General features: G+C 40.2%; 1 protein-coding gene across 22 annotated transcripts in view; it reads right to left on the bottom strand.

The window, feature by feature from the left end:
- Window positions 1-27,563, bottom strand: part of NRXN1 (neurexin 1) — a 1,133,502-nt gene that overhangs the window by 419,115 nt on the left and 686,824 nt on the right. The window contains exon 1 of one of the 22 annotated variants that reach the window (XM_025868740.2): window positions 7,462-8,580. The exons of 18 other annotated variants lie outside the window; for them this stretch is intronic. In XM_025868740.2, the coding sequence (XP_025724525.1) occupies window positions 7,462-7,723 (262 nt within the window). In that variant the 5' untranslated portion in view covers window positions 7,724-8,580. Of the gene's footprint in view, window positions 1-7,461; window positions 8,581-27,563 lie in introns of those variants that run through there. 3 more of the 22 variants (XM_025868739.2, XM_025868742.2, XM_025868741.2) reach the window with 3 other exon arrangements.

Genomic DNA, 27,563 nt, shown 5'->3' with positions numbered 1-27,563 from the left:
ATTTTATTATAATTGTCATTATTTGATTGTTATTTATCACTAAGTATAATGCTTTAAGTTGAATTTGAAAATATCCTTCATTTATTAATCCATCACCGTCCTACTACCTATTTTCAGCTAAGTATCAAAAAGTAATATTAACTCAAATTTCTTCCTCTAGAATGGAGATACAAATTTCACATATATAGTCACTTACAATTCTTAGTAACTGTATTAGCTACCTTTTCTCGGCCAATTTTATTCTTAATGAAGAAACTTTTTTTTTTTTTGAGAAGTGAATTGGAAAATGACGACACTGGGACAAAATTCAGGTCTCCTAAATTTAAATGCAGTATTAAAAAAAAAGAAACCTTACCTCTTATCATATTGTGGTGGAAAAGTAAAAGTACTGCGGATACTTATTAATTAAGTGACCCTGGCAGAATCATCGCCTCTGTAAGTCTGTTTCCCTGTCAGCAAAATTGTGATCAGAAGCCCTGCAAGGGTTATGATGATGATTAAATGAGACACTTTAAATGAGGGCTCTGTGGATATATATATTTAAAATATAGCTGTTTTTACTAAGTTTCTGTCTAAATCTTGAGGGAATTCATTGTTATATGATCAACATTGAAAAAATTCTTGCATTTTGTGAGAGAAAGGAAAAGCAATTGTTCAAGCTATTTAAAAGGCTATTAACAATTTCTGTATAGGGAGATATTCTACACCCCACACAGACCCAAAAGAACTGGGCAAAGGGACCAAGTAAAGGAAGAGTGTGCTTTTCTAAGAGAGATTCCTTAAGACCTCGGCTGAGGGGCAAGTCCTAGGCAAGCACCCTGAGCCTGGCCCCCCCACCGTGGTTCCTGTGCACCTAAGTAAGCCACCTCTGAGTCGTGAGGAGGACAACTGGAGGGCTGAGGGGACCTAAATACAATTTTTGCAAAAATATCTCCAGTTACAGTATGTTTAGAATCAATAAGCCTCCGAGAAAAGACAACAGGAGTATGAAGATTTTAAGAGATTCTTTTTATCAAAGGAAACTTAGAACTGAAAGTTGGAAATGATTTTAGTCCAATTTAAAAATTATGTATATGAATGACTAAACAATATAAAAAGCCATGCTCAACATTATCATTAAGGTCATAGCCCATCAGAAAACCGATTGTGTCTTTCATTTAGAAGAGACACAGGATATCGTGTAAAATGAGGCAGGGACAGCTGTCTCTGAGGATGAACAACATAACTGGCTGAATCAGAACTAGAATCCAAGTCTCCCGATTTCAAGTCTGTTTTTTCCACTTCATGTGTCTTCTCTCTGATATCTCTTCAGATTTCTTTTTTTTTTAAGATTTTATTTATTGGAGAGAGAGAGAGAATGAGAGAGAGAGAAAGCACATGAGGGGGGGAGGGTCAGAGGGAGAAGCAGACTCCCCGCTGAGCAGGAAGCCCGATGCGGGACTCCAGGATCATGACCTGAGCCGAAGGCAGTTGCCTGACCAACTGAGCCACCCAGCCGCCCATCAAATTTCTTTTAAATTTTATTTTATCCTGATAAGAACCCTTAACATGACATCTGCCAGCTTCACAAATTTTTAAGCCTGCGACACAGTATTGTTACTCTAAGCACAAGGCCGTACAGCAGATACGTAGAACTTATTCATCTTGTATAACTGAAACTTCATGCCTGCTGATTAGTGACTCCCCACTTCCTCTTGTTCCCAGCTCCTGGCAACCACCATTCCCTTCCCTCATTCTAGGAGTTTGACTGTTTTAGATGCCACATATAAGGGGAGCATTTATCTTTCTGACTGGCTTATTTCACTCAGCATAATGTCCTCAAGGTTCACCTATGATACACTGAAGAAGTATGGTCTTTTTTTTAAGGTTGAATAATATTCCATTATCTGCATGTACTATATTTTCTTTATCCATTCAATCAAAACCACAATGAGGTATCACCTTATACCTTTTAGGATGGCTATTATCAAAAAGAACAAATTTAAAGAGGATATAGGGAAACCGGAACCCTTGTATACTGTTGGTAGGAATGCAAAGTGGCGTAGCCATTGTGAAAAACAGAATGGAATTTCTTTAAAAGAAGAACACACGTACACACACACATGCACAAAACAAAACAACCACCAAAAAACTACCATATGATCCAGCAACCCCACTTCTTTAGATCCAAAAGATCTAAAATCAGGATTCTGAAGAGATAATGCACATTCCCATGTTCATTGGAGCACTCCTAAAAATAGCCAAGATGTGTAAACTAACTAAATGTCTAATTTTTTTAAACAAACATTTATTTGGGGCCTATTATAGTCTGGGTATTCATCAAATCCATGGTCTCATTTATTCTTCACTGAGTTATAACTCATATTTTAATTTTATGGATTGAGAAAACAATCTTAGGGAGGACAAGTAGTTTAGTAAATTTATACAACGTTAGTAAGTGGCAGTGGCCAAATTTTCAAATAGATATGTGTCTGTGAATTATCTTCACCAGACCAAGCTGCCTCAATAGTTTTTATAGTAGTTTGAATTTAAGTCAAGAAGCCCCTGTCTTAAATACATTTGCAAAACCAGACTTATCTCTATTTGAAAAATAAAAGACTTCCTGTTTTGTTAGAAATATATGCAACTTAGTGAAAAGCAATTGTGCAAGAAGCTCTTTCTAGAACATTAATATTAAAGGACAATATAATGTAATGTAGATAAAATCCACTATGTTGATGTTTTTATCAGATCATTTCATGTTGAGTCCCAGATGACCGCCACACATACACAAACTTGTTTTTTGCATTTATGCTCAGAGGCTACTTGTTTTTACAGAACAAGGTTTGTTTCTTTGCTTAAGGATTAACTCTTTCTAACAATAGCTTGGATTTTTGAAAACTAAATTGCAAACTTTCTGATGGTCCTGCCATGGGTACCCTGCTCCTCCTCTCTTACCTCTATTCCCATTATCCCAATTATTATCTGGCCTTCCACAGTACCTGATGCACGAACCCAAAAACACGCACATACATTTTCTGCAGGAATGGATGGACAATCTAAAAATATAAATATATTAAGGTTGGGGGCAACCAAAAATTACCCAAGAATCTTGGATTAGTTGGACCATGACTGAATCAAAGCTTCTTCTAGAAATATTAGCTGACCATCTTATCTAAAATAGCATTGCAGTGATGCGTATTTTTGTCCAAAAAGCCAATGTAAGAAAGAGATGTGGAGTAGAAATGTCTATTTCAGCTGAATATTCATAGCCAAAAATGTTTTGGGTCACACATATGAATTAATTACTAGAAAAGCTAAATTTTTCTTCAACACTAAGTATATTGCAATAGGTAGCAACTCTCTTGGTTGACAAAGGAGAGAAGGGATCACTGTATCATACAGCAACTTACGTCTCAGAAAAACAAAAGAAAAACAAAACCCTCCTCAGCAGAATCAATGAAGTGAGCAGTAGGATATCAGTGAGGTGACCATCAGCCTCTCGTACAGTATTCATTCTTGTTAACACATGTTGGAAGCAAAATGCTAAGCTTTGGTCCTTGTAATGATTTCTTCTCCAAGAGATCAACCATTAAAGCCCATGGTGGACCCTTTCAGCTGCTCTGGGCTTTGGGCCATGAAGCCTTGATTCTAACTCCTCTTTGACTTTGATCAGAGATTTGGCTTCATTTTTCGGTGCTCCTACGGTATGCCTCAGTACCCTTACAAGGAAAATGTTATTCTAACGCCCTCCAAGACCGACAGCTCCTCTTAGAAGCTAGTGTATGTACAGAAGTGCCTCAGAAAGAGAAATGTTATAAATTCAAGATATAATTATTATTCTTATATAACAGCATTGGGCTACTTCAATTACAAACCACACTTTTAAAATCTGTTAACACTCCCTTCTGGGAAAGCCCTTTTGCCCTTTAATATTATAAGCTAATCATGACAGTATAATTTCCAGAGGTCATATTTGTGGGAGGAGAACAGCTAGCCCTGGTGTGCTCAGGTGTGATGGCTTTCTCCTTCCTTTATCTCCTGAAATTACTGAGAGGTTCTAAGCTAATTTCTGAAAGTATGCAGAGGTTCCTAGGAAAGCCAGGAGAAGAGATGGGAACCCGAGCACGGCGCTGACATCATTCTATGCTTGGCACATATAGCACATCACTAAAGAAATACTAACTGAACACACTGGTCTATTCTGAACTCGCTGGCTTTAAGTAGCATTCTTAATTATAAGCAAGCTTGCTTTTTATCATTTACAGTCATACAATTCTCTGGTTTTTTAAATGAAAATATAATTTTTTATGGAGGTATTCTCATCACTTATATTTTTAAGTACATGCAAAATAAAATGGATTCTGCGGTGATCTCAAAACCTGCTTCTCATATGCATTTAAAAAAAATCCTCATCATAATCTCTGCAACTGGGTCAGCTTGCAAAAAGATGCTCAGGGTAGCCATGAGCGCTTTCAGCACCCTGCAATCCTTGTAAGTGACACCTCATAATAGTGCAAATGAAGCATGGCAAGATGAGAAAATGAAGAAGAATGAACCTGGATAGTCAACCCAGCAGTTTTCAAAACACAAAGGGTACACTCAATTTTATTCCCTAAAATAACACCACTCATGATTTTTCTTTTACACATTCAAGCATATACATGCTTTCCCTATTATGAGAAAAAAATGCTTATGATTCCAAGAAATTCTAATACAAAAAGCCAGGCTGGCCGATTTGTTCATCAACATTATGTATGTTTTCAGTAGTCTCAAATTTTGAACTAAACCTTATTTACACCTGCCTTGATTTTCAGCTAGGAATTTATCATATTGTCATTCACCTTTGCTCTTCCCCTTCACCCTCGTCTATTAGGCTCAAAGATTATTTCCTTGTGGGTCCTTACCCTAATTAGCTGAATATTCAGGCAGTTTATTGACCCAACAAATTCAGCATCACCTCTTTCTTACTAGGTTTCTTTTAAGCCACCACCCTGCCTGCCCTGCTCTCAGCTCCTCTGCATTTCTACCTTACATCTCTCCATCTTATTTCATCCCTAATGTTCCTTGATTGTTCTCTAGCCAGAGTTAATTCCCTCTTTTCAAGAAAGGAAAGGGATGAAGTATGAAAGATTCACGGCAGCTTTTATTTGGCGGAGGCTGGCTACTGACAGGTAAGTTTGTTACTCTGATTAGAAAAAAAAAAGGGGGGGGGGAATCAGAAATCTTCCCCCAGAAGTATGTGTAAGGAGGGTGGGGAGAGTTTCAAGAACAAATATGATCATACAATACAACCTTCAAAAAGGAAAGAGAAAGTTCTCTGACCCAAAAGAATAATACCAACCACCGCTCACGTACAGTTTTCTCCAATATCTTCTATCCTTTCCTTTTTTCAATGATAGGTGCGCCTAGTTTTTCATTCACATACAGAGACAATCACTGTATTCTGGAGGGAAAGAAATGTTTGTAAAGACCAGCAGACGGCGCCTGACTGGGGCAGGAGCTGCAGTGGGAAGGGCAAAGGAGAGCCTGCTCTGCGGCAGGGCCCCTTGGTGTTCGCCTTCTCTCCATTTCCCCAGGGCGCTCCCCATTCAGCTGCCTCAGCCGTCGGGAGAGGTAGAGCCACAGAAAAGGAGAAGTTAATATGCATATGAGATGATTAGCCAAGCACTTCCCACTGGCACAATTAGGCGCCCCACCCCCTCGCATACCCCCATCTGGCTCACCTCACCCACCCACGCTATGTCTGCCCTCCTGCACCCTGACTTGCCTCCCTCCCACGGGACTCACACAATTTTGCACAAAGGCAGGGCAGTGGGTGGGAACAGCACCCAGGTAAAAGGAGCAGCAAGGTCCTGGAATACTGAGCAAGTGGTGAGAGCCGCAGAAACTCCTTACGGTTTCAGGGGGAATCTAGCCTTTCCGTTATTCTCAGCTAAGAAGTCCAGGTGTGGGGCATCGCTCTTCTCCATCCTAGCCATTTTGAACTAGAGAAATTCTTGAGAGGAACCTGAGGGAAGGAAGGGAAGGGGTTCCTAGGACCCACAGTGAGGTGTGTCTCTAAGCCACTCCTAAAGAGGAGGTGTCAAGAGAATTTGTTCTCTCTTCAGTTGGGTTAAGCCAGCTCCTCATCTCTAACCAGAATTGTCCCCAGGTAGGAAGCCTGTCCCTGGGGAAGAGGACTGTCCTGGTATAAGCAGCAGCTGCTCTGGGGAGAAGATTTACCTAAGGAGGGGGCAAAGGATGGAAAGCTGAAAGAGGAAGGGGCCCTGCAGGGAAAGGGTGGGGGGAGGGATTTAAGTCTCCACAACTTTCACCCTGCCTTTTCAAGCAGCAGACTTGACACTGGGAAAGAAGAAACACAGGTAGTAGTGGGAAAGACTCACAAAAACAGTTTGATGTTTTATTGATTGGCAGTTCAGGGAATCTGAAATAGGCACTTACCTGAAAATGAGGGGAACCTGGCCTTAACACTGTTGGCCGCCCTGGAGAAGAAACCTACCAGCCAAGGCTCTTCTCCACACTCCGCTCTTTACAAAGGAACCTGGGGTCAGGAGAATAGTTTCCCTCTACTCTAACTTCTCCTCCAGGCAGACCTCCTGGCTTAGACCGGCTAGCACTGACCCACCTGCCCTCTCTGGGAAGCACTAAACTCTTGAGTAAGAAGGAAGCAGGACCTCCCTCATCCCAACAGCCTTCAGACAGGATCTGGCGAGATGGGTTTGGGTAGCCAAACCTCTCTGCTCTGTTTAAAAAATAACTCAGTCCAACGACCAAGAAAGAGAAGCGTTATTTGGATGGGTGGGTGGAGTAAAGGCGATGGTGTTCAAAGGTCCCCTTGGAGCCTGGCAGGGGGCTGGCCGTCCCTGGAGAGGGTGCCTCGGTGACTCTCCTACCTTCTTCAATTAAGGGAAGAGGTGGGGGCAAAAGCAATTGGCAGCGTGCTGAGTGAGTCCTGGGACTAACCGCTTCACTGTCACTGCGGTCTGGGCACACTTTGAAGGAATGTACAGGCTGGAACCTCTCCCTCCCCCAGGCCTGGGAAAATGGGCAGGAGGTGGGGCAGCACACACAGCAGAGACAAAAGGTTCTGCAGAGCCCTCCTCTCTGTGGCGCCCAGGTCCCTCGGCTGAGCGCGGCGCCCCATCCAGCCACACCGAGTGACCTTCTGGCTAGTAACGCCCCCTTCCCGCGGGGCCCAGGCGCCCGGCCAGGGATGGTCCTTTAATAGGTGCCCACATCTTTTCTTCCGGCACCCCGACAAGAAACGCCCCTCCCACCCCTCACCACAAACACCCGCGACGCCTTCCCCCAGCCCCTTTCTATTGTCTTCAAAGAGATAAGTGGCTCCCACCAAACACACCCAAATGCACCTCCCTTTCTCGCGCTCCCATTTCTCTGAGCCTTAGGGGCCGGGAAGCGAGCGCAGGGTTGAAAGGGAGAGAGGGAGTAACCCGCGAGAACTTGGCACCTCAGACCCACCGTGTCCGCCTCGCAAGGATGCCGGTGACCTGTAGATTGCAATAGGCACTGAATGATGCTTGCTGCTGCCATGGAAATGGTGGATGTGGTGCGCTCCCAAACTGGACGCCCCCCATGCCACTCCTAGGAGGCCGCTGAGGGTGAGCGGGACTATCCAGAGCAGGGCCAGGCGCCCCCCTGCGCCGCCGCCGCCGCCACCGCCGCCGCCGCCGCCCCCGGGCGAGCCCAGCTCGGCGCCGCACCGGAGCATCCTCTGGTACATGGCGGGGCGCCCGCCGAGGGGCAGCCGCCGCGGGAGGCAAAGTTTGGGGCGCGGGGAGGGGAGAGGGAGCCGGGGAGCGGGCGGCTCCGGGTGGGCTGAGGGGCCGGCCGCCTCACCGCGCCAGGGCACCCATCCTCTCCCTCCTTCGGACAGTCTTCTCGGGGTCCTGGAGTCCGCCGTGCCTTGCACCCCAAAGAATCCGAAACATAGCCGAGGCAAATGCAGCTGATGGGGGGCTTGTCCCGGAAGGCAGCCCCGGGGAACAGCGAGCGCGGAGCGAGCGGCTGCTCCCAGATTTCCAGGGCTCCAGGTTCTCGAGAGATACTCCCAAAGAGTTTCGGGCGAGAGTGCGTGCCGGGGGGGTGGGGAGCGGGGAAATTGTTTAAAGCTCCTCCCGGAGGGTCCTCACTTCTACATGACAGCCATCCACCGCGAATCCACTAGGTAAATCCATTTAGCATTGTGTGTGGGAACTGGGGAGGCCACTTCGCCGGCCCAGCCTCCTTTCAAGGGAGAAGCAGAACCCATGGAATCGAGGCACCCCTTCCCTCCATTCAGCCCCGGCCGGCTCGCTGGATCGCGCCAGCCTCCCCAGGGCAGCGCGCGGAGCAGCGGCGCGCATCGCCTGCTCCCGAGGCAATCTCCGCGTCCGCCGCCTCCTGACACTTACGCCCGGCGAGGGGTTCAGAGGGAAGAGTGCACCCTTATGAAGGAAGCGGGGATCGAACAGGGTAAAGAGAGCTGAGGAAAAGAAGAAGCAGACGAAGGGGGGGGGGGTGGAGAAGAAAAGAAAAAGAAAAAAGAGAAAAGAAAAGAAAAAAACCACACACGCTGGCGAAGCGAGGGGCTCTATGCAAATCTGCAGTCTCCAAACAGCAAATCACTGAAGCTCGGATGCAATGCAGAGGACGAGCCTATGTAACGAGGGAGGCTGGTCTAGCTTCCCACAGAAATCGCCCTGCTTTGCCTCTCTCATGCATTCTCCACACATCAAAGGGACACGTGTACGGCGATGCGGGGAACACCTAAAAAGCAACTCTCCCTCCTCTGCCAGGTGATCCCTCAGTCTGAATTACAACGGCAAATGGCACCCTTCCCCTACCCCTATGGTTTAGATGTAACCAGTGTCTTGAGAGCTCTTAAAAGGGAAAGAATTCGGCTCTTTTTATTGGACCAAACTTGTTCTGCCAGGTGTTCAAACCCAATCGGCTAAATATGGTTTGACACCATCTACTCAAGTATCAGTTTTGGTCATCTGTTAATTACACATATTACTCATAACAAAGAGCCCTCGTTCCCACTACAATACCATATCTCATATAAGGCAGTGGAAGTGCAAGGAACCAAAATATATGAGGAGGAGAAAAAAAAAATGAGTAAATTTGGCAGCCAAGGAAGAGACAGAAAAAGAATGAAAGAGAGGAAGGAGACAGGTGGTAAAGAGGAAGAAAACAGAGAGAAACAGTGTGAATGAAACTGCTTGTACTTCAAACATTTGGGGGATATTTAGGAACCTTCAAGATCCCTAGAGAAGCCCAGCTGTGATGGTGTTTTGTAAGGGTGGAGTTCTGCCTTTCTCTCACCTTTTCTCATAAGGGAAATAGCAATAGGAAACAAAAATTCCTAAATCTAGTGCCTTCAAGGAAGAGAGGACATTTATATCCCATGGGTGATATGCAGCATCTTTAACTGAAAGCTGCATGACCTGGATGAGAGACCAGCAAAGCCAACACACACCTATGAGTAAAAATCTAGGATGGCAAGTGGAGCTGGCAAGGAGACCACAGTCACTGGAAGCTAGCAGATACAATTTAGGACTATGACTGAAATACTTCCCTGGTTTCCAAAAGATGGTAAAAACTATGACATGTCTAGTGGCTGAACGTTTTTTGTCTTTATTCCTACCTAAAAACAGAGGAAAATGACTCTGAGAAAGCACTACTTTTCACAGGCTCCTCACTGTCTATATAATCCCTTAGATCAACAAATACAAAGTCATGTATTAGGGGCAAAAAAAGGAATACTAGGAGGATTTGATTCAAATCAGCCACTCATGGAAGTGGTCATTGAGACTTGTATATTGCATCCTAGTTCATTCAGAGTCACCCTGGCTGTCCAGGGGCCAACAAATCAAATCTGTAGCAATCCAGCATCTCTTGTTCCTGTCAAGATTATGTGATTCTACTAAAAAAATAATAATTCTTCAGTACTTCACTGAATTGAAATGGCTTAGCCATGCTAGAGAATGTTTTTAATCTACTCAAATACACCATGTCTCCCAACTTCCCACAGCTGTTCAAAGAGCAACAGAACCCAAATTCAGCACCTTGCACTGTGTACTGTTCCCAACCCATATCCCCAGGCCATTTCCTCATGATTTCGTTATTTCTTAGCATGTGTATTTTAATTCATTAGCCAAGGGTTGTGCATATTCATTTTTAATACATCAAGTAAGCTTCAAAAGAAAAAGAAGAGGAAAATCATCCCAACAGTATGGTTTTAAGCCTCTAGGTAATATTCTGATCGTGACATCTCATAGTGTTAGTATGGACAGAGCACTGGATTAGGAGGTAGGAAACCTGGGCTGCATTCTTGGCTGTGCCATTTACTGGTTATGTCATATTAGTCACTTAGCCTCTCCCTGAGGCTCCGTGGCTTCCTTTATAAAATAGTCATGTTCCTATCTTTCCTAACAATCCCACAGGGCAGGAAGGCTATAATGCAATATTTAATGTGAGAGTACTTTAAAATATATCAAATGCCCCCCACAATTGAGGCATTATGTCTCTCCTCCCATATGGGTGTAAAATAGTCGAGCCGGCACAGTTCTTCAGTTCCTTTCCACTGACAGGAAATGGAGAGCATTGCATTGTTCTCCAATACCCTTGTATATGGTGTTGATCTGTCCTTGCCTCTCCAAACAGATGGTAGATTCCTGAAGGGGAGAGGAGTCAAGTCTTCATTTGTACTCCCTCAAGGGCCAGGCATATGGGAAATGTAAGTTAGCCTCTTGGTACATACAGTCAATTCTCATTATTCATCGTGGTTATGGTCTATAAAGTCACTACTGGACAATGAATTGGAGAACACTGAACCATTGCTCCTAGGCATTGGGTTCCTACAAGCCTCTGGTCACAACACTTTCATCAACCGGTTAATATATAACCTTGTTTTATATGGGTTTTTTTTCCTGTTTAAAGACACCTTATTTAATATATTTAGGATCTCATTAACACTGGACTCATCATCAAGCTCACTATAATTCAAGCCTGAATAAGGCTTAGGTGATATACCTATTTTCTCTGAAAGGCATACCACAGCTTTCTTATGCTTAGGAATGTTAGACAGAACTTGGGCACTACGGTTAAGGGCCATTTTAAGCAGCAAAATCACCAAAACCAAAACCAACAAAACACAAAAATGTGAAAAACATGCCACTAAACAGAACACAAAAAGAGCCCTTGTTTATAGTATAAGAGCTAAATAAAACAAGAAGGTGGAGTGTTCCCTTGTTTGACCTCTGCTGGGAGCTGGGTGTTAGGGACGGAAATTTCTTGCCACTCTGTGCGTGTCTGTTGCTGACCATCCTAGTGCTACTATTATTGATTTGGGAGTTACAAATTTTAGTGAAGGCATGAATTCATATCTGTGGATAATGAGGATTTACCTTATTTGTTGCTCTCTTAAAAAAAATAGAGAAGGATGGGGCTGGGATTTCAGAGAGTGACTTATATAGATTAAAGCCATAGGAGTAGAGTAAGTATAGAAGATTCTGGTGAACCTTCCCAAGAGCATTCAGTGAAGAAGAGGCTCTCCTGCCTGTGTTGTATTGTCTCGGGCCTGGGGAGATAATGGTAGGGTTAGAGAAAGGATAGGCCAGAAATGTTGGTTTTACTGGAGTCTCCAGAGCTAAAGAGGAAAGATCTACAGCTGCCTTGAAAGAAGACACCATAGCTGCAGTTTTCAGGCAGATGTCTAGGGCACCTCGGTGATACCTAGGGGCTTTGGGGGTGAATGCAGTGATGCTGATGCTGCAATATCTGGTACAAATGGTTGTAATTTGGTGGAATAAGGAGCAACTCTCTGTTGAAAGGGGAGAAAAGTCTCGTGAACAAACTTTTGCCTAATCTGGATGAAGCAAATAGAGCTTGTGCTTACTCTTTATGTCTCTTCAGCTGGTCAGTCCTTGTGGTTGGAACTGCATTACTGAAAGCAAACTGAGGCGGCATCTGACAAATTGTCAGTTGAGTTAGGAACTGGTTGGAGGAGACAGGGTGTTTGGCTGCCTGTAATTTACTCTTAAATATTTCAGCATAAACGGAGTAATATAAATGTTGTGTTAGTGTTCTGTGTCCCAAGAGAGTCAGCTGGCTTCATCAGGAATTTATGCTTTGATGTCTCAGCCAGAATTACAGAAGCCAGAGGTAGCTTCCAGAAGCCTTGGCTATCATCATCTCCAATCATGATGTGGCTTTGCTCACTAATTACAATGTATTTTGAAAAAAAAAGGTTATGATTTGCGAAATAAATGGCTTCTCAATTGGTGTATTGGAGGTTAGGAATGGGTTCTCTTTTGTGAAATTATTAACATCCAAGATCAGTGGGTTAGCCAAAATATCTTACAGACATCTACTTGACTAGAGTTTGTGAATTTAAGAGGTCTTTCACCCTTTACCATAAGGAATGGTGCCACAATAATAGTAATACTAAGAACTAACACATGTGTAACTGGCACAAGTCTGACAGATGTAAACATATTAGTTCACTTAATCCTCACAAAACCATAGGAAGTGGGTGCTATTTTTGATCCATATCAGATCCTAATTCTGACGGATGATGAGCCGGTCACTGCCATATTTGCAAATCTTTTTTGTAAGACATTTTTTCATGTACCTAACAGAACCAAGAGCTGGAACTTCATCCACTTCCAGAACAGTCTATAAGATTTTGTGCCTACTTATTAATAAATGTCTGCTTCTGCAGCAGCAGTTGGTTTGCATTTTACATTCACTATGGGCCCACACTTTCGGGAACTCTTGGAAGAGTGGTTAATGCTCCCCTGCCTCTAACCACTGTGGCTACTGAGATTTACCAAAAGAACCTAATAGCTGTACATGGAAAACTGTCCTAGGCCCACTCACAGCTGATAATCTGTAATGAACAAGAAGTCAGGTAGCCTAAGTTGGACAACAATATTAAGAAATGGGAGATGGGTCTGAAAACTGAAGGGAGAAAGACAAAGGAAATGGAAGGAGAAAGAAGAGAGTGAGTGGAAGGCGGAGTGTGCAGAAAAATGGAAAAGGACAGGTCATTTCAAATTATTTTTCCTATTTCAAAAATCAACCCTTCTGTCTCAAGAAACAGGATGGTTGTAGGGCAGACACAACCTTTTCGTGTTTTCCTTAAACTTAATGGGAAATTCTTACAGCTCAGTAGTAAGCTTTTTAAATAGAAAAGTAGACACTAAAAGCAGTAGAGGGGAAGTATATTAAAACCCACAGGCAGCACCAATCTTTTAAAAATTAAAAATGAGGAGAGTGTCTTGCATTTCGCATTTCTACTAATGTCAGCACAATGAAAAGGCAAGAAGACTCCACATATCCGTCTACCTGCATCTCTGAGTTGGGACTGAGAGAGAATAAAGCGGTAAAGACTCAGGAGAGGGTGTCATCTGTGAAGCTGTGGAGACAAACCTCTGACCCTGTTTCCTTTCTGGGTTAGTGCAGGTCCCTGTGGGCATTCTGAGAAAGGATCTGAATAGGAGAGCAGGAGTAGTGAGAGTAAAACCAAACCAACCGGCTGACCAACCAAACAATGAAAACAAGAAAAAAAATATACTGGGGCTCAAAGCATCCCTGGAGACCCACATATGTAATAATGTCACTGAAAAGTCAGGTTTATTTATGAAGTGTTTCCTTACCTGGAAGTGCACTTTCATCTCCCACCACACATAATCCAGTCATAGATATAGATTGGTGAATCCCGTCAGCGTAGCTATTACCTGGAACCTCCCCACTGACATATCAAATGAGAGGGAGTAGTGGGAACCCAACACGATACCCAATTCACTCAAGTTAAATTAAAGCCTGGATGTGCAGTTTGATTTGTAAAGCATGATTAGATTTATTCAAGCAAGGTTAGTTGTGTTGGGGCTGAAGTGTTTTATGATCTCTCTTTTCTCTTGACCTACTTAATAAAAATTTCATGTATGACATCCTACCTAAAATTTATTGGCTAGGAACCAAGGCGGGGTTATAGAAATTTCACTGCCACAGCATCTTTAAGTGTTGGGGACATTCCTTGGGCATCAACCAATCATATGTCATCTCTCAATCACGGTCATCATAATTGTTTGTACATTTATTTCAGCCAACTTGTGTTGCTGACACACTCTTCCATAGGTTCATGCTATGTGATGTGAATATATTCATAACACAGTGGGAGAACATGGGGCTTGAGTGCCAGACTTCAGTTTGAGTTCATCTTTATTATTCATTTGACACTGGGTTTAACGAACCTTGCCCCGGTTTCCGCACCTGTAAAATGATTGTAACACTGTATGTAATGGAATTGGAATAGTTTCTAAAATATATTAAGCACTAAACATTAAGTAAAAGTTATTATCATTTATTCATATGTACATGCTCTAGATCGGTGCTACAAACATAATGATAATGATCTGTATTGCGATTTCTTATAAAAGACATATTTTTTGAGAGAGCGAGCACGGGGGGAGGGGCAGAGGGAGAGAGAATCCTCAAGCAGCCTCTCTCTCTTGATCCCAGGACCCTGAGATCATGACCTGAGCCAAAATCAAGATCCTGCCGCTTAAGTGACTGAGCCACCCAGGCGCCCCTGTAATGTGATTTTTAATGTAGCCCTATTTCAAAGTCTTCACTATTCAGTCTATAGTCCAGTTTGGCCATGTCCCCAGTAATCTCTTAGTTTAGTCTCTGTGTCTGTCTCTGTGGTGCTCAAACTTTAGTGTCCTGGAGAATCACTAAAAGGATTTGTTACATCATAGATTGCTTTGCTTTTGTGATTCCCTTGCTATGTAGAGGTACTGACAATTTGCATTTTTAACAAGTTCCCAGATAATGCTTATACTGCAGGCCCAGGGAACCAGATTTTCAGAACCACCACTCCATCTAAATGTCAAAGTCTTTGACATTGGTTTTATTAACCAACACTGGACAAGTTTTCTAATTAAGCGCCTCACCAATAAAGTCACTTTCTTAGCAGTATACTCCACACAGACAATAATGCTGCTCCCAGAACTCCTCTTTAAAACATTTTTTAAAGACTTCCAGATGTGTACCATGTAACCCTACATGTCCTCATCTCACAACTTTCCTTTACTCTGCTCAGAAAATAAATAAATAAAATTTAAAAATAATTAATTAATTTTAAAAAGTTCTCTTCCATCTTATCTTTTGCATTTGAGCCCATCTTTGGTTAGCCTGGCCAGAGGCTAGAGGCAGGAACTCAGACACTACATGAGGGTTCAGTTCTGACTCTATTAACTTATTAGCCATGTGGCCTTATGCAGGTTATTTAAACTCAGTTTTCTTACTTGTAAAGGGGCTTGATAATTGTAGGGTTGTTGCAAAGATTAAATGAATTGACAGATGTAAAGTACTTAGAATAGTGTCTGGTACCTAGTATATATATGTATTGGCATGTATTTATTTTTAAATTTTACTTACTTAACCTACTTTATTGAATAGGTTATTTTTCCTCTTCTTTTATGATATGGGGAAATAAATCAGAAATGATGAGAATGTCTGTTTCCATATAAAACCTGACACCGGCCATCCAAATAGTCCATCACCATAAAACAAACAAACACGCAACAAAAATACAAGTCCCTTTCAGGTCCTGTCTTATCAGGCTTCCTGTGTGTCCAGCATCGACCAGAGGAAAGATCAGTGACCCAGCCCGACAACCTGGGAGCTGTCTGCCTGCGCTCACCAGCTTTCTGTCAAGCAGATCCATCACCACAGAAGAAAAAAGCATGGGATTGTTGAGAACGGAGCTAGACTTGGCAAGACAACTGTAAGGCAAGTTAGGGCGATATAAAAGCTGACACATAATTTGCAAATTCCCTAGTAAATATAGATATCCAAATCCAGAACCAGACATCATACACAAACGATGAGTTCCATTCCCTGAATGCCCAAGCACTTAGAACATAAACCAATTAGATCTATCTTTATGAATATATGTTCTGGAACGTATACTGTCATTTTAGTGCGCAGAAAGGAATTTAATCATGCAATTTGAATTGAATCTCTAAATAAGTTTATCTGGGATCTATAATCTAATCCCCTTTCAATTCGGGATAAATATATTGGATCACACATTTTGTCAAGAATGATTTTTTGATGTTAGTACTACAGTTAAGTTAGTATGACTATCCCACTACAAATACCTGTTTTCCAGGTAAATTCAAAGTTCTTTAACAAGGCATATTAAGCTCTTCGAAATTTGCCTCCACGCTACCTCTTATTATCTAACCTCTATCTCAACTTCTGTCACCTCCCCCACAAACATCCTTGGTTCCAGCCACAGAACTTTTCCCTTCCCAAAACACACTGCACACTTTTTCACTTCTTTGCCACTGCCCATGCTATTCCCTTGGTAAAAATGATCTTTTCTCCTTCCTTTCTCTCTTAATATCTTATTCATTCTTCTGCTGAATTTTAACACATATATCTGTGTTGGAACTTTTTCTGAACTTTGCCAGTTATTTGCTACTTTCTCAAGTACAGACTATCACAAATACCTAAAAAAATACCTGGGATATGTTAAAAAAAAAGTATATCCACATTATTATTGTGCTGAGTGAATAAAGATCAAAATTACTGGTTAAGTCTATCTCCATGTTTAGGAGTTTAAAATAACCAAAACCAACAGACAAAGGAAACAAATCATCTTCAATTTATCCTTACAGGCTTTTGGTTAGCTCTCTTATTGCCTAAAATATATAAGAAATTTAGGCTGAACTCTGATTTGAATGCTAAATAAATTGGTTTTGAAGAATAAGGGAATTTGTTGTCATATTTTCCTACTCATGCTATAAACAGATGTCTTTCTTTCTTATACTATGTAAAATGAAAAAAAAAATGCCACCAAGCAAAGATGCTTGCTGCCAAGCTGAATTGCAGAGTAAACATTTATAGGCAACTTATAAATCCTTGAAAATAGGATTTTATAATGGAAATACTGGCACCATTTTAACTACAACCATTCAAATAATATCACCATAACAAAACCTAAAATCTAATATACTTATTCTGGGATGGACGAGAGATTAAGCTATACATGTCAGAAAAACTTTCATTCAAATTGCATGATCATTCCATAGAGTTCAAATCTCTTGGACTATTTATTTCAAAATGAGTAGTATATACTCCCAAACATTTATTCTCAAAAGACAGATTATATTTTTTATACTTGTATGAGAAATATATAACCTCTGAGGCATTTCAAAAAATCATTAATCACTTTTTTTTTGGCCTTTTTCTTTCATGAAAGAATTACTTTCCTCAGATTTTCTCTGTTCTATTGCTGAGATGATTCCCCCAGAGAACTGTGTGTTTATCTTGACAGGTGTTAGTAGATCTGGAGACCTCTGTGGAATTGTTCCTAGCTGCATTGAGGTATAGTAGAAAACATTACATCTACAAACTAATGAACTTACCTTACTTCATTCTAAATAAAGTAAACCACAAAGCAAGTGAAATTAATCTACTAATGTCTTTCTAATGAAACTTTCATTAGGCATATGGTGTGGTCTTCAATATTTAACACACAATAGAATTAAAGAATATCTGGTGATTTTTAAAACGCATACCTGATGACTGCCTCATACATTATTTTTCAATGAACTAGTTTACCCTCATTTTACTTTTGGTAAATAGTGATACAAGAAACATTTCAAATATTTTATATCCAAATGGAGAGAAAAAATAAATGTCCCATCTACCCTTACCCTTAAATAATTAAAACTTGATTTGCTGTTCTAATTTTTAAGGGTGGAGAAAGTTTTCAATTTTCTGTGCAATGTAAAGATTCACACACTAATAAAAATTAGGAGCCAAATACTGAGATTGAAACTACTTAAGTCCAATTCACAATATTCTGCTTTAAAATAATGCTACCTCCTAGCACAGCAAACACCAGCTTCAGTTGTGGTGAAAACTGGACACTTTAATGGGCAATGGAAGATCAACCAGCCCACACAATCAGTATCCTTTCATTTTGGCAACACTTTGATTTGTCATTTGTCAGGGAAATAATTTAAAGCATCTAGCAGGAAAAACTACTTATGTAAAAAAATCCCCAGTTTTGGAGCATGTGCTATTCCATTCCATCTAATACTTATAGTATCATAGAGAAGAGCCCTACAAAAGTCACATCCTCATTGTTACACTATGCCAAAGTCTTAATTTCTCATTTCAGGTTCCCATGTAAATTATCTCCTGCTTTGGTATAATCACACTTGTCCAATTGAGACTTGAAGATCTTACCAGTCATGCATTTTACTATTACTTAAATTTACTTAGTTCAACTATTACTTACTGCCAACCAGTAAGAGGTAAGAAAACAGACCTGGTAAAGGTGGGTCTTTTCTCCTCCCGCACTACCAGCCAGAAACAGTATGAAAGCAACGGATCATGAAGAAAAGCAATTTCCTACTTGAGGGATTAGACGGTACCCTCTTTTGTACTGTTAAATCAAAGTTTTAGTTATTTTTTCAAGTAATACTGATTTTTTTTCAATTTACATGAATAGTCTCTAGAGAAACTGCGAGACCCCCAAACACAGACCATCTCAGTCAATCAGTAGAAGAGAGAGAGAGAGGAAAAGGAAGAAAAAAAAAAAAAAGCCCTCCTTTATGTTGTACTGCTCTGAGCAAGCCTTTTACACAGCATGAAGGAAAAAAGAAAAAGAAAAACAAACAAAAACCGAAACTGCTACACAAGCTAAAGATATTCAAGGAAGAATTTGAACAGATATGTGAGGCCTTTTTCTTTTCTTTCCATAGGAAAAATATAGGTGACTTGTATTTTCAAGCAGCTCCCATTCGCTAGCATTAGAAAATTGAAAACTATGTAAATTTCAGCAAATGTTTGCTTCACCTTTTAGGTTCACAAGAATATTAACCACTGCTCTCAGTATGACATTCCGACTTGAGGAAATTTGTAGCACAAAACTGTACCCTGGAATATCATGTGAAAATCTTAATTTAAAATGCATTTACACGCCAGAAGCAATAACACATGCTTTTAAATAATAAGGGCAAATAATAATTCCATGTATAAAATGTGGGGGAGGAAACTCATGAGCCTGTTTTCACAGATCGCCCTGCCCCCTCATTTGAGGTGTATTGCTTATATGAGTCACGTTTAAGGAAGCTGCATATTTTCTATGCTGAAAACTGTCATATCACATCATTAAAAACAAGGAGTCCCATAACTAAATAATACAGTTGTGGTAAAACCTTTTAATTTATTTCAACTTATTCCTCAGTTGTCCAATTTTATCTGCCTCACGTGCTACCCTTCATGGTGTTAAGAGATACTTGAGGTACAGCGTTTGATTAGGGGATAAAGCTCTAGTTTTTATTTTAATTGCCCATCCTTTTCTCTTTTTTCTTTATTTTCCAGTTTGTCAAAATAGGATGCTATTAAGGCATTTTTTTAAAACTCTACAGCCTATAGAGACATTAAGAGCAAGAGAACAAGTATATTAACATAGTAGGTATTTCCCATTTTATATATCACCGGAGCAATATTTTCTAAATTTGGTGGGATAGTCTACTGTACAAACCAGAAAATTATTTATGAAAATTAAAGGGATTAAAAACTATACACAGAAACCAAATTAGAAGAGTACAGATCTATTACAACCGAGCAAAATAAGATTTGTCTGTTTTTTTTATTTTTATTGTTATGTTAATCACCATACATTACATCATTAGTTTTGGATGTAGTGTTCCATGATTCCTTGTTTGTGCATAACACCCCGTGCTCCACGCAGAACGTGCCCTCTTTAATACCCATCACCAGGCTAACCCATCCCCCCACCCCCCTCCCCTCCAGAACCCTCAGTTTGTTTCTCAGAGTCCATCGTCTCTCATGGTTCGTCACCCCCTCTGACTTACTCCCCTTCATTAAGATTTGTCTGTTGTGATCAAATAACCTTAGATAAAGGTTGAAGTAGGTCAGCATGGCTGAGATAAGTAGAATTTGGAGGGATGAATGATATTTTCACCTAGAGCAAATTACTCAATCCAGTAATAAAATGATAAGAACTGGTTAGTTGGGCCAATGAAGTTTGAATCCACTGGGCTTCCAGGAATGGGAAATAAAAAAAAAAGAAAAAAAAAAGAAAAACAAGACTCAGACTGCTGACAGGTCACAGAATGGAAAATACATGGTGATTTCCCAGATAGTCTAAAAATATGATTTGGAATAAGATTCACATCGAGCACTAAAGAATCCTATGGTTTCCCATGACTCACTAGGCAATATCTATATAGGAATACCAAGATTCATTTTAAAAATCAGTGACTGCTCAATTCTAGTTTTTTGGGGGGCAGCCCAGTCCTTGGCTTGCAGATCAAGCTAACAATGTAGAAAAGTAGACGTAGGAGATACTTCTAGTTTTGTATACAGTATGTAGATGTAGGAGATACTTCTAGTTTTGTATACAGTATGTAGATGTAGGAGATACTTCTAGTTTTGTATACAGTATGTAGATGTAGGAGATACTTCTAGTTTTGTATACAGTATCTATTTTGCCTTTTCCGTGGCACTTTGAACCAATTGTTTTGGGGGAGAGGTAGGAGTGAAGTGCACAGGATGACAACATGCCCCACTGAGAATACTTGCTTTCTCAAATCCCCTTACAGTCAGGGTGCCTTTGTGACCCAGTTATTCTTCAGGAAATGTACACAGAAGTCATTAGGAATGGTTTTTTAAAAAGTGAGACTTGGATAGCATGTCCCTTGAGTATTTTTGCCACAAAACCTTATTCTTCCTGCCCCGGATGCAGATTCCATGCCAGTGGGAAACACCCCTTCTGAGACCATGAAGTCAAAATGACGCTCCGAGGATAAGGAACCAAGATGACAGAAAGAACAAAAATACTTGATGTTTTCCTGCAGGAGGTACACTAACCCTGCGTCACCTAACTCTGGACTTCTTTCTAGATTAAAAAAATAAACCATCTGAGGTACATATAACTAATTTCTTGAAAGGATGATTACTTATATGAGTAAGTCAACCAGCCACCCTGGCCTCTAGGAGAGCCAATTATCCTTAAGGAGAGTAGGTGACATACTGCCCCAGAACTAATACTGAAGAGTCAGAATATGCTTTGTGGGTTTGTCTAGAACCACATGCAAGTCAAGGCAGCTGCTTTAATACAGGGGCCCATTAAAAAGGATAATTGGGAAATAGAGCTATCCAACGCCCCTAAACAAGAAGAAAATGCCAGTTGGTAAAGAACGTTATGGACCTGAAGGGAAGTTTTTTTTTTTTCTTTCTACCCTCCCTGAACATGCCATGAAAAAGGAAGAGAACCTTCCATTTTTTTAGAGTTAGGGAATTAGAGTCTGAGGAAGACACACGCAACCAGGGCGTGTCTGAAGTGGGTTAGGTTTATCAGTAAGAAACTCATCTTCCCAGGCAATGAATCTAAGTGTGAGTAGGCTGGTATATATTTATTCGTCTGTTTGTTCATCAGTGTATCTAATAATTTATTAATCTAACACATATTTATCAAGCATCTATTCTATAGCAGGATCTGTACCAGACTCTGAGCTCACCCAGAAAGAAGCAATTAGGGGCCTGGTTCTAGTTGAGGAAATGAATCTTTGGACTCATTGCCTCCTTATCTTGAGCTGGGTTGATCCCAGTACATTCTTGAAGTCCATGAAAGGATATGTATGTTGTGACTTACAGAACTTTCCCTGTAGATTGAATCAAATTGGAGCTGAAGGAATGTTCTTACTTCAGCTAATATAGTTTCATACTCAGAGACTTTCAAAGCAGCAATGCACCAACTCAGACATGCCTATTGACCAGGTGCTTACCACCTATTTGGCAAATGCTGTTTATGAAGTTTTTAAGAAACAGATATTGATCCAAACAATTCCCTTGCATTTAATATTCTGTCATTCTTCAAGGCCACTATTACCTTTGATGTACATATGCAATTACCTGTCTGTTTAAAGAGTTTCAATTGCCCTAACTCTTGGGCACCGCACCATGATTAAATGCATATAAGCAACAAGTTGTTGACTAGGGCAGCCAGAAAACCACTGTGGCATAAGATCGATAGTTACATTACCTACCAAAGAATGTCTCTGTCACTGCTTCCCACAGTCCTCAAAAGTACCGGTAAGAATTTAAAGCTGGACTTTATTTTTTCTTCTGCATACATGTTCATGCACATGCAAATAAAAATTATCTAGGAAGATTCCAGAGGGCCCACAGAGGAGTGAAGATTGTTTAAATTATTATAGAGTTCATAAAACACATCTTGAACTGGCAGGGCATCTTCTTCATCAAGACTCCCATATGCTTCAGAGCAGGAAAAATTAACAAGCATGAATGTAAAATCCTGCATGTAGGTTTGAGAAAATGAATAGCATAAACACAGGATGAGAGAAACCTGATTATGTTGTTGTTAGTGTAAAAAAGAACTAGGGGATTGTCACTGAACAAAAAAGTAATAATAGACAACAATTTGATACAACTGTTTAAAAGACACTTGTATCAACTAAAATCAAGCATGCAGTTCATTTATCTGAACTTTACCTAAGATACACATGGGGTACAGTTTGACATGCTGGGTGCCCCATTTTAAAAAATACATTGGGGGCTCCTGGCTGGCTCAGTTGGTGGAGCATGTGACTCTTAATCTCAGGGTGTGAGCATGAGCCCCACATTGGACATAGTGTTTACTTAACTATATATACACACACACACACACACACACATATGTATGTATGTATATATATAATACTTTATATGAATATAAAAATACATTGATAAACAGAAGAGTGACCAGATGCTCAAAGGAGCCATATTCAGTCAGGTGTAGCAAAGACTATGGGGGATAATTACAGACATCCTCAAACACTTGTAGGATTTTCATACAGAAGAAATTCTTTATGAATTTATTCTTTATTGGCTTTGTAACTAGAGGAAGGCCCAATAGGTGGAAACACGTTCATTAGGAAGAAGATATTAGTGCTCAAATACGTGAAGGTTCCAGAAAGAACTGTCGAGAAACGGGATTTGGAACTAATTTGCATTCCCACAAGGGAATTTCTGATTTATTCCACTGTCCTGGAATCTCGCCTATGAGCCTTTCCTTGGATAAGCAAATGATGAAGCTTGTGAGAAATGATAAAAAGATCTTTAGATCGAATTGTCAGCCAAGGAAACCAAGAGCAGATTCCTATGTAAGAGCTGCAGAGAAAGAACACAAAGGCCACCCTCTGACGGATTTGTGTATACCCTGGCCAGGCAAGTAACTCATCCCCAAGTACCTTTTTGGGGAGCTAGGTAACTATCCACAGGAAAGTAGACATATGTTTATTATCTAATATATTTTCAATCATATGTCTTTAGCTCCAGGGAAATGTGTCCCATGTTCCATGAGTACCATAATACGTCTAAGACAAATAAAATAATTCTAACATTAATAAACTGAGACTGTATGTCTCCCAGTTAGGAAACCAAAAAATAAATAGTCTAAGGGGAAGAGAGGAGATGAGATCTCATTGGAGAACACAGAAGGGCAAGGTCATAATGATCTGAGAAAAAGGTAGGTGGTGAAGAAATCTCAGCAACTGCAAACAAGAGGGAATGAGGACACATGTAAAATAAACCAAACAAACAAATTAGCTCATTATATATTATGTATTTTCCATTGGACTCTTCTGCAATTAGACTGTACCAACCAAATGAGGAATTTCTGACTAAGTTTATTATAGGCACTCTATTTAATCATAAGTATAAAGAGTTTTATCAGTACTCACATTAAACTTGAATTTTTATCCTTTTGTGCCAAATCACCTAGACAGATCTTGCAAAATGTTAAACACATCATACAGTTCCAAGTAAATAGGCACAAGTCAATTAAAACAGCAAGCAGTCTTTGGTATCCTGGTAGAATTGATGCACATCTACCTTACATACTTTTTATTTGGAAAAGTAGTCACTTTTTTAATGTTCTTTATGATTTTGGACTATAATTGCCCTCCACAACATCCCCTATGGTCTCAAACACCCACATATCTGAAGCTAATTGGCATTTCTATAGTAGAAAATACTGAAATAACCACTGACCCACGGCTCCCACAGGATTTGCTACTTGACGTGGTGACCAACGTCTCCTCCCACCCATTTTTGTGAGCTGATGCTTCCTACAGGTACACAGACCAATCATGATCATAATCTCCCAGTACTTTAGTAGACGAAAATGGGGGAGGATCACTGAACCACTGGAGAGGAGGTTGTGGTGTGAACTGAGCAAATTCAAGAATGCAGATGAAATACCAAAAGGGTGACATAAAATGAGTAAGGACCACGGTTAATAAACATAAAAGATAAACATATCTCTTGAGAAAAGATATTTATCCTATTTATTGAAGACTCCTCATTTTCTAACTCTTCCAGAAAGACTACGTAGCCATTCTCCTACTCTGTTCACTTATTTTTGGCGCCATTTATGTGACAGGATTTCAGCCACCGTGTACTGTTTTCCATCTGTGAACAGACATTGTCTCTCCAGGTATACTGCAGCCACATTAGTAGGTCCACGTCATAAGCTGCTTTGATTCTCCATTTCATAAGCAGGTTTTTGTTTAAAAATGCAGTCTGCTGCCCACTTAGAGTACTTACACATGAAAGCACAATTTAAAATTGTACTTCACCCTGGATTTACTGAATTTCTGGGGCTGTGCTCAGGAATCTGCATTCTTAACAAGAGACTGGAAAAAAACTCGTGCTCACACATATTTGCCAGCCGAAGGCCTTGTACAGAGCAGGTGCTCGTAAATGTCTAGCACTGCTTTTAAGATAATGCTTTCTGGCATGTCCATATGTATTTATGAGAAACAAAGAAATGCTGATTTGTTCAGGGTGTCCTCTGTCTGCCACTAGATAGTAAATGCCTTGAGGGTTGATGTCCTGCCCAAATGGTTCTTTGTATCTCCTTTTAATTTTTTTTCCTATAGCACTAGGCACTTCCTAGAATGCCCCATAAATGTTTATGATAAGGAGAAGAAAGAGAAAGGTGAAGGAGGAAGAATAGGGAGAAAAAAAAAAGATGACTTTATGGCCGGGAAGCATAGATGGGGGGATATACAGAAACTCCTTTACTTCAGTGATTAGCAAAAGTGCTAATCCTTTTGACTTAATTCCTTTGCTCTACTCTTGCTTACACTGAGAATTACCCATATACTATTTTTAAGACTACTAAAGACAGTTTTGTCTGAAGATAGACCATACCACAAACTAGCATAAAACAAATCTGTACTGTAATAGTGACTACATTGATCTCTATTTCCCTTCTTAAAATTGATTTAAAGAAAATAATTTCCATTTCTATAAGCACATGAATGTTTGCATGTTTGTATATATAATTACTTCACATGGATAAACTCAGCAATGATCCCTGCCAATTAAGGGCAGTGTTAATGAGCTGGAAAATGGACTCACCCAGTCACCCATGCCTTTCAATTGTCTTTTATTACAAAAGGCATTCCTCCTCTTTAACTCAGGTCTAACTCCCACACAAACCTTCTGGGCTCTTACTTTATTATTACAAATAGCCAAAAGTCAAAATTGGAAATTGACTTGAGAACACGTTTTTATGTCGAAGCCAATAGGAAAATAAGGCCTTATTGTTTCTATTCTTCAGGATTCAGTTTTTTTTTTTTTTTAAAGAGGTCTTAGAGTTCTTTTTTTTTTTTAAGATTTTATTTATTTATTTGAGACAGAGAGAATGAGAGACAGAGAGAGCACATGAGAGGGGGGAGGGTCAGAGGGAAAAGCAGACTCCCTGCAGAGCAGGGAGCTCGATGTGGGACTCGATCCCGGGACTCCAGGATCATGACCTGAGCCGAAGGCAGCCGCCCAACCAACTGAGCCACCCAGGCGCCCCAGGATTCAGTTTTTTGAATTGTAAAAAGACCCATACTCTCCATTTCCATTCCCTCCCAAGAATGGGTCTTATACTCAAGAATTGCTTTCTAATAGAATCAAATATTTTATTATTTTTTTGAGAATGGAAGGCTCTATCTACGTTAAACATTATCTAATCACGACACCTTAATTATGGTGATTCTGTGGCCTAGCTGGGTTACATGATTTACTCAGAGTTGCAAAGTTAATTAAATTATAGACCAGATCCTTATCCTGGGATTTATGAATAAGCTTCAAGGAAACCAAAAATCTTCAAATTGTATGCAAATTGTGTGTGCACATATGTGCATTTTTATGGAGAGAGGATCCATCATTTTATCAGACTCTCGAAATATTCCTCAACGTAGCTGGGACAGTCACTGTTGGAAATGAAATTAATACAGTATTTTTTAGAACTTAAGAAGAAAAGAGTTGAAGGTCATATAACACAAACTTACAGTCAATATCAGCCTTAGATACTATTTCTGATGGACAGCATGCAACCTCTACCTGGGATCTTCGGATACTAATAACTCACCACCTCTCATATTAGCATGGTTCAAAGTTCTTGTCATTAGAAAGATATTTGTATCTCCATATACTTTCCTTCTTATATTTTCTCACAAAGGTCCAAGTACTGCCTTTTGGAGCCACAAAAATCAAAGCCATTTTTGCTTACTCAGAATGCCTTTCAAATATTAGAAGATGACTGGTATACACCCTTGAACCTGTGCTTCTCCGGTCAGAAGAGCCAAGATCCCTCACTCTTCTAGTTGCCTTTTTAGACTCATAGACATAAAGAGCTGGAAGAAACACATTTCACCTTGTCCATTTTCTGTACTAAGCATCTAAGCATATAACCCCAAACTGGAAACAACGTTCCACTTGTGATCTGACTATCCATGAGTATCTCTTTCTGGTGAGTATTTTGCCTTTTTATTTTATTTTATTTCCCCCCCCCAGGAGGATCATAGTATTTTACTGTCTAACTGGGAAGATCAGGGGCCTTTTCTAGAAGTTTCCCATCTGAAACAAAACACAGCAAGAGACATGCATTCGGCCATTCAGACCAACTCTAGACAGCTACATTTCCTATTTTAATATAATGATGTGCACTGAAATAAAACATGTGAAATATCCAAAAGAGAAACATTACATACTCTTATTTTATATGAAAAATCTAGCAGTTTTTCCACAAGCTGAGTCAGAAACAAAGAACAGAACACCTCAGATTTATAAAAGAAAAAGAGTAAAGATGGCTTGGAGTAAAAAGCTTTTCCATTTCAAGTGTTAGAAAAATTTTCTTCAGGTACTTGTTTTAAAAGTTTCAAAGAACAGTTTCTCTCAATGTATACTGATAGCCCAAACTTCAGTGATGTAGTGACACTCATGCAAATAACCTAAACCTAATAAATGGACAAGACAAAAAACTCAGTCCCTTTTCCCATTCCCATATTGATTTTTCACACCAACATTCCTCAAAGACTCACGAGGAGCAGTAATCCTAACAAATGCTCTATGAAGATAAAATACCTATACCTAAATACATTTCAAAAATATCCCCTGCCGTAACTGCTTCTTTGTGATTCCTACTGCAAGTTACAAATTTCAGGCTTGAAGACCTTTGCTTT

Source organism: Callorhinus ursinus, unplaced genomic scaffold, assembly GCF_003265705.2.
Source record: "Callorhinus ursinus isolate GAN/ISIS: 27379988/994484 unplaced genomic scaffold, GSC_fseal_2.0 scaffold10, whole genome shotgun sequence".
Lineage (NCBI taxonomy): Eukaryota > Metazoa > Chordata > Mammalia > Carnivora > Otariidae > Callorhinus > Callorhinus ursinus.
The sequence above is the reverse complement of the archived record's forward strand: the minus strand, read 5'-3'. Positions and strand labels throughout refer to the sequence as shown.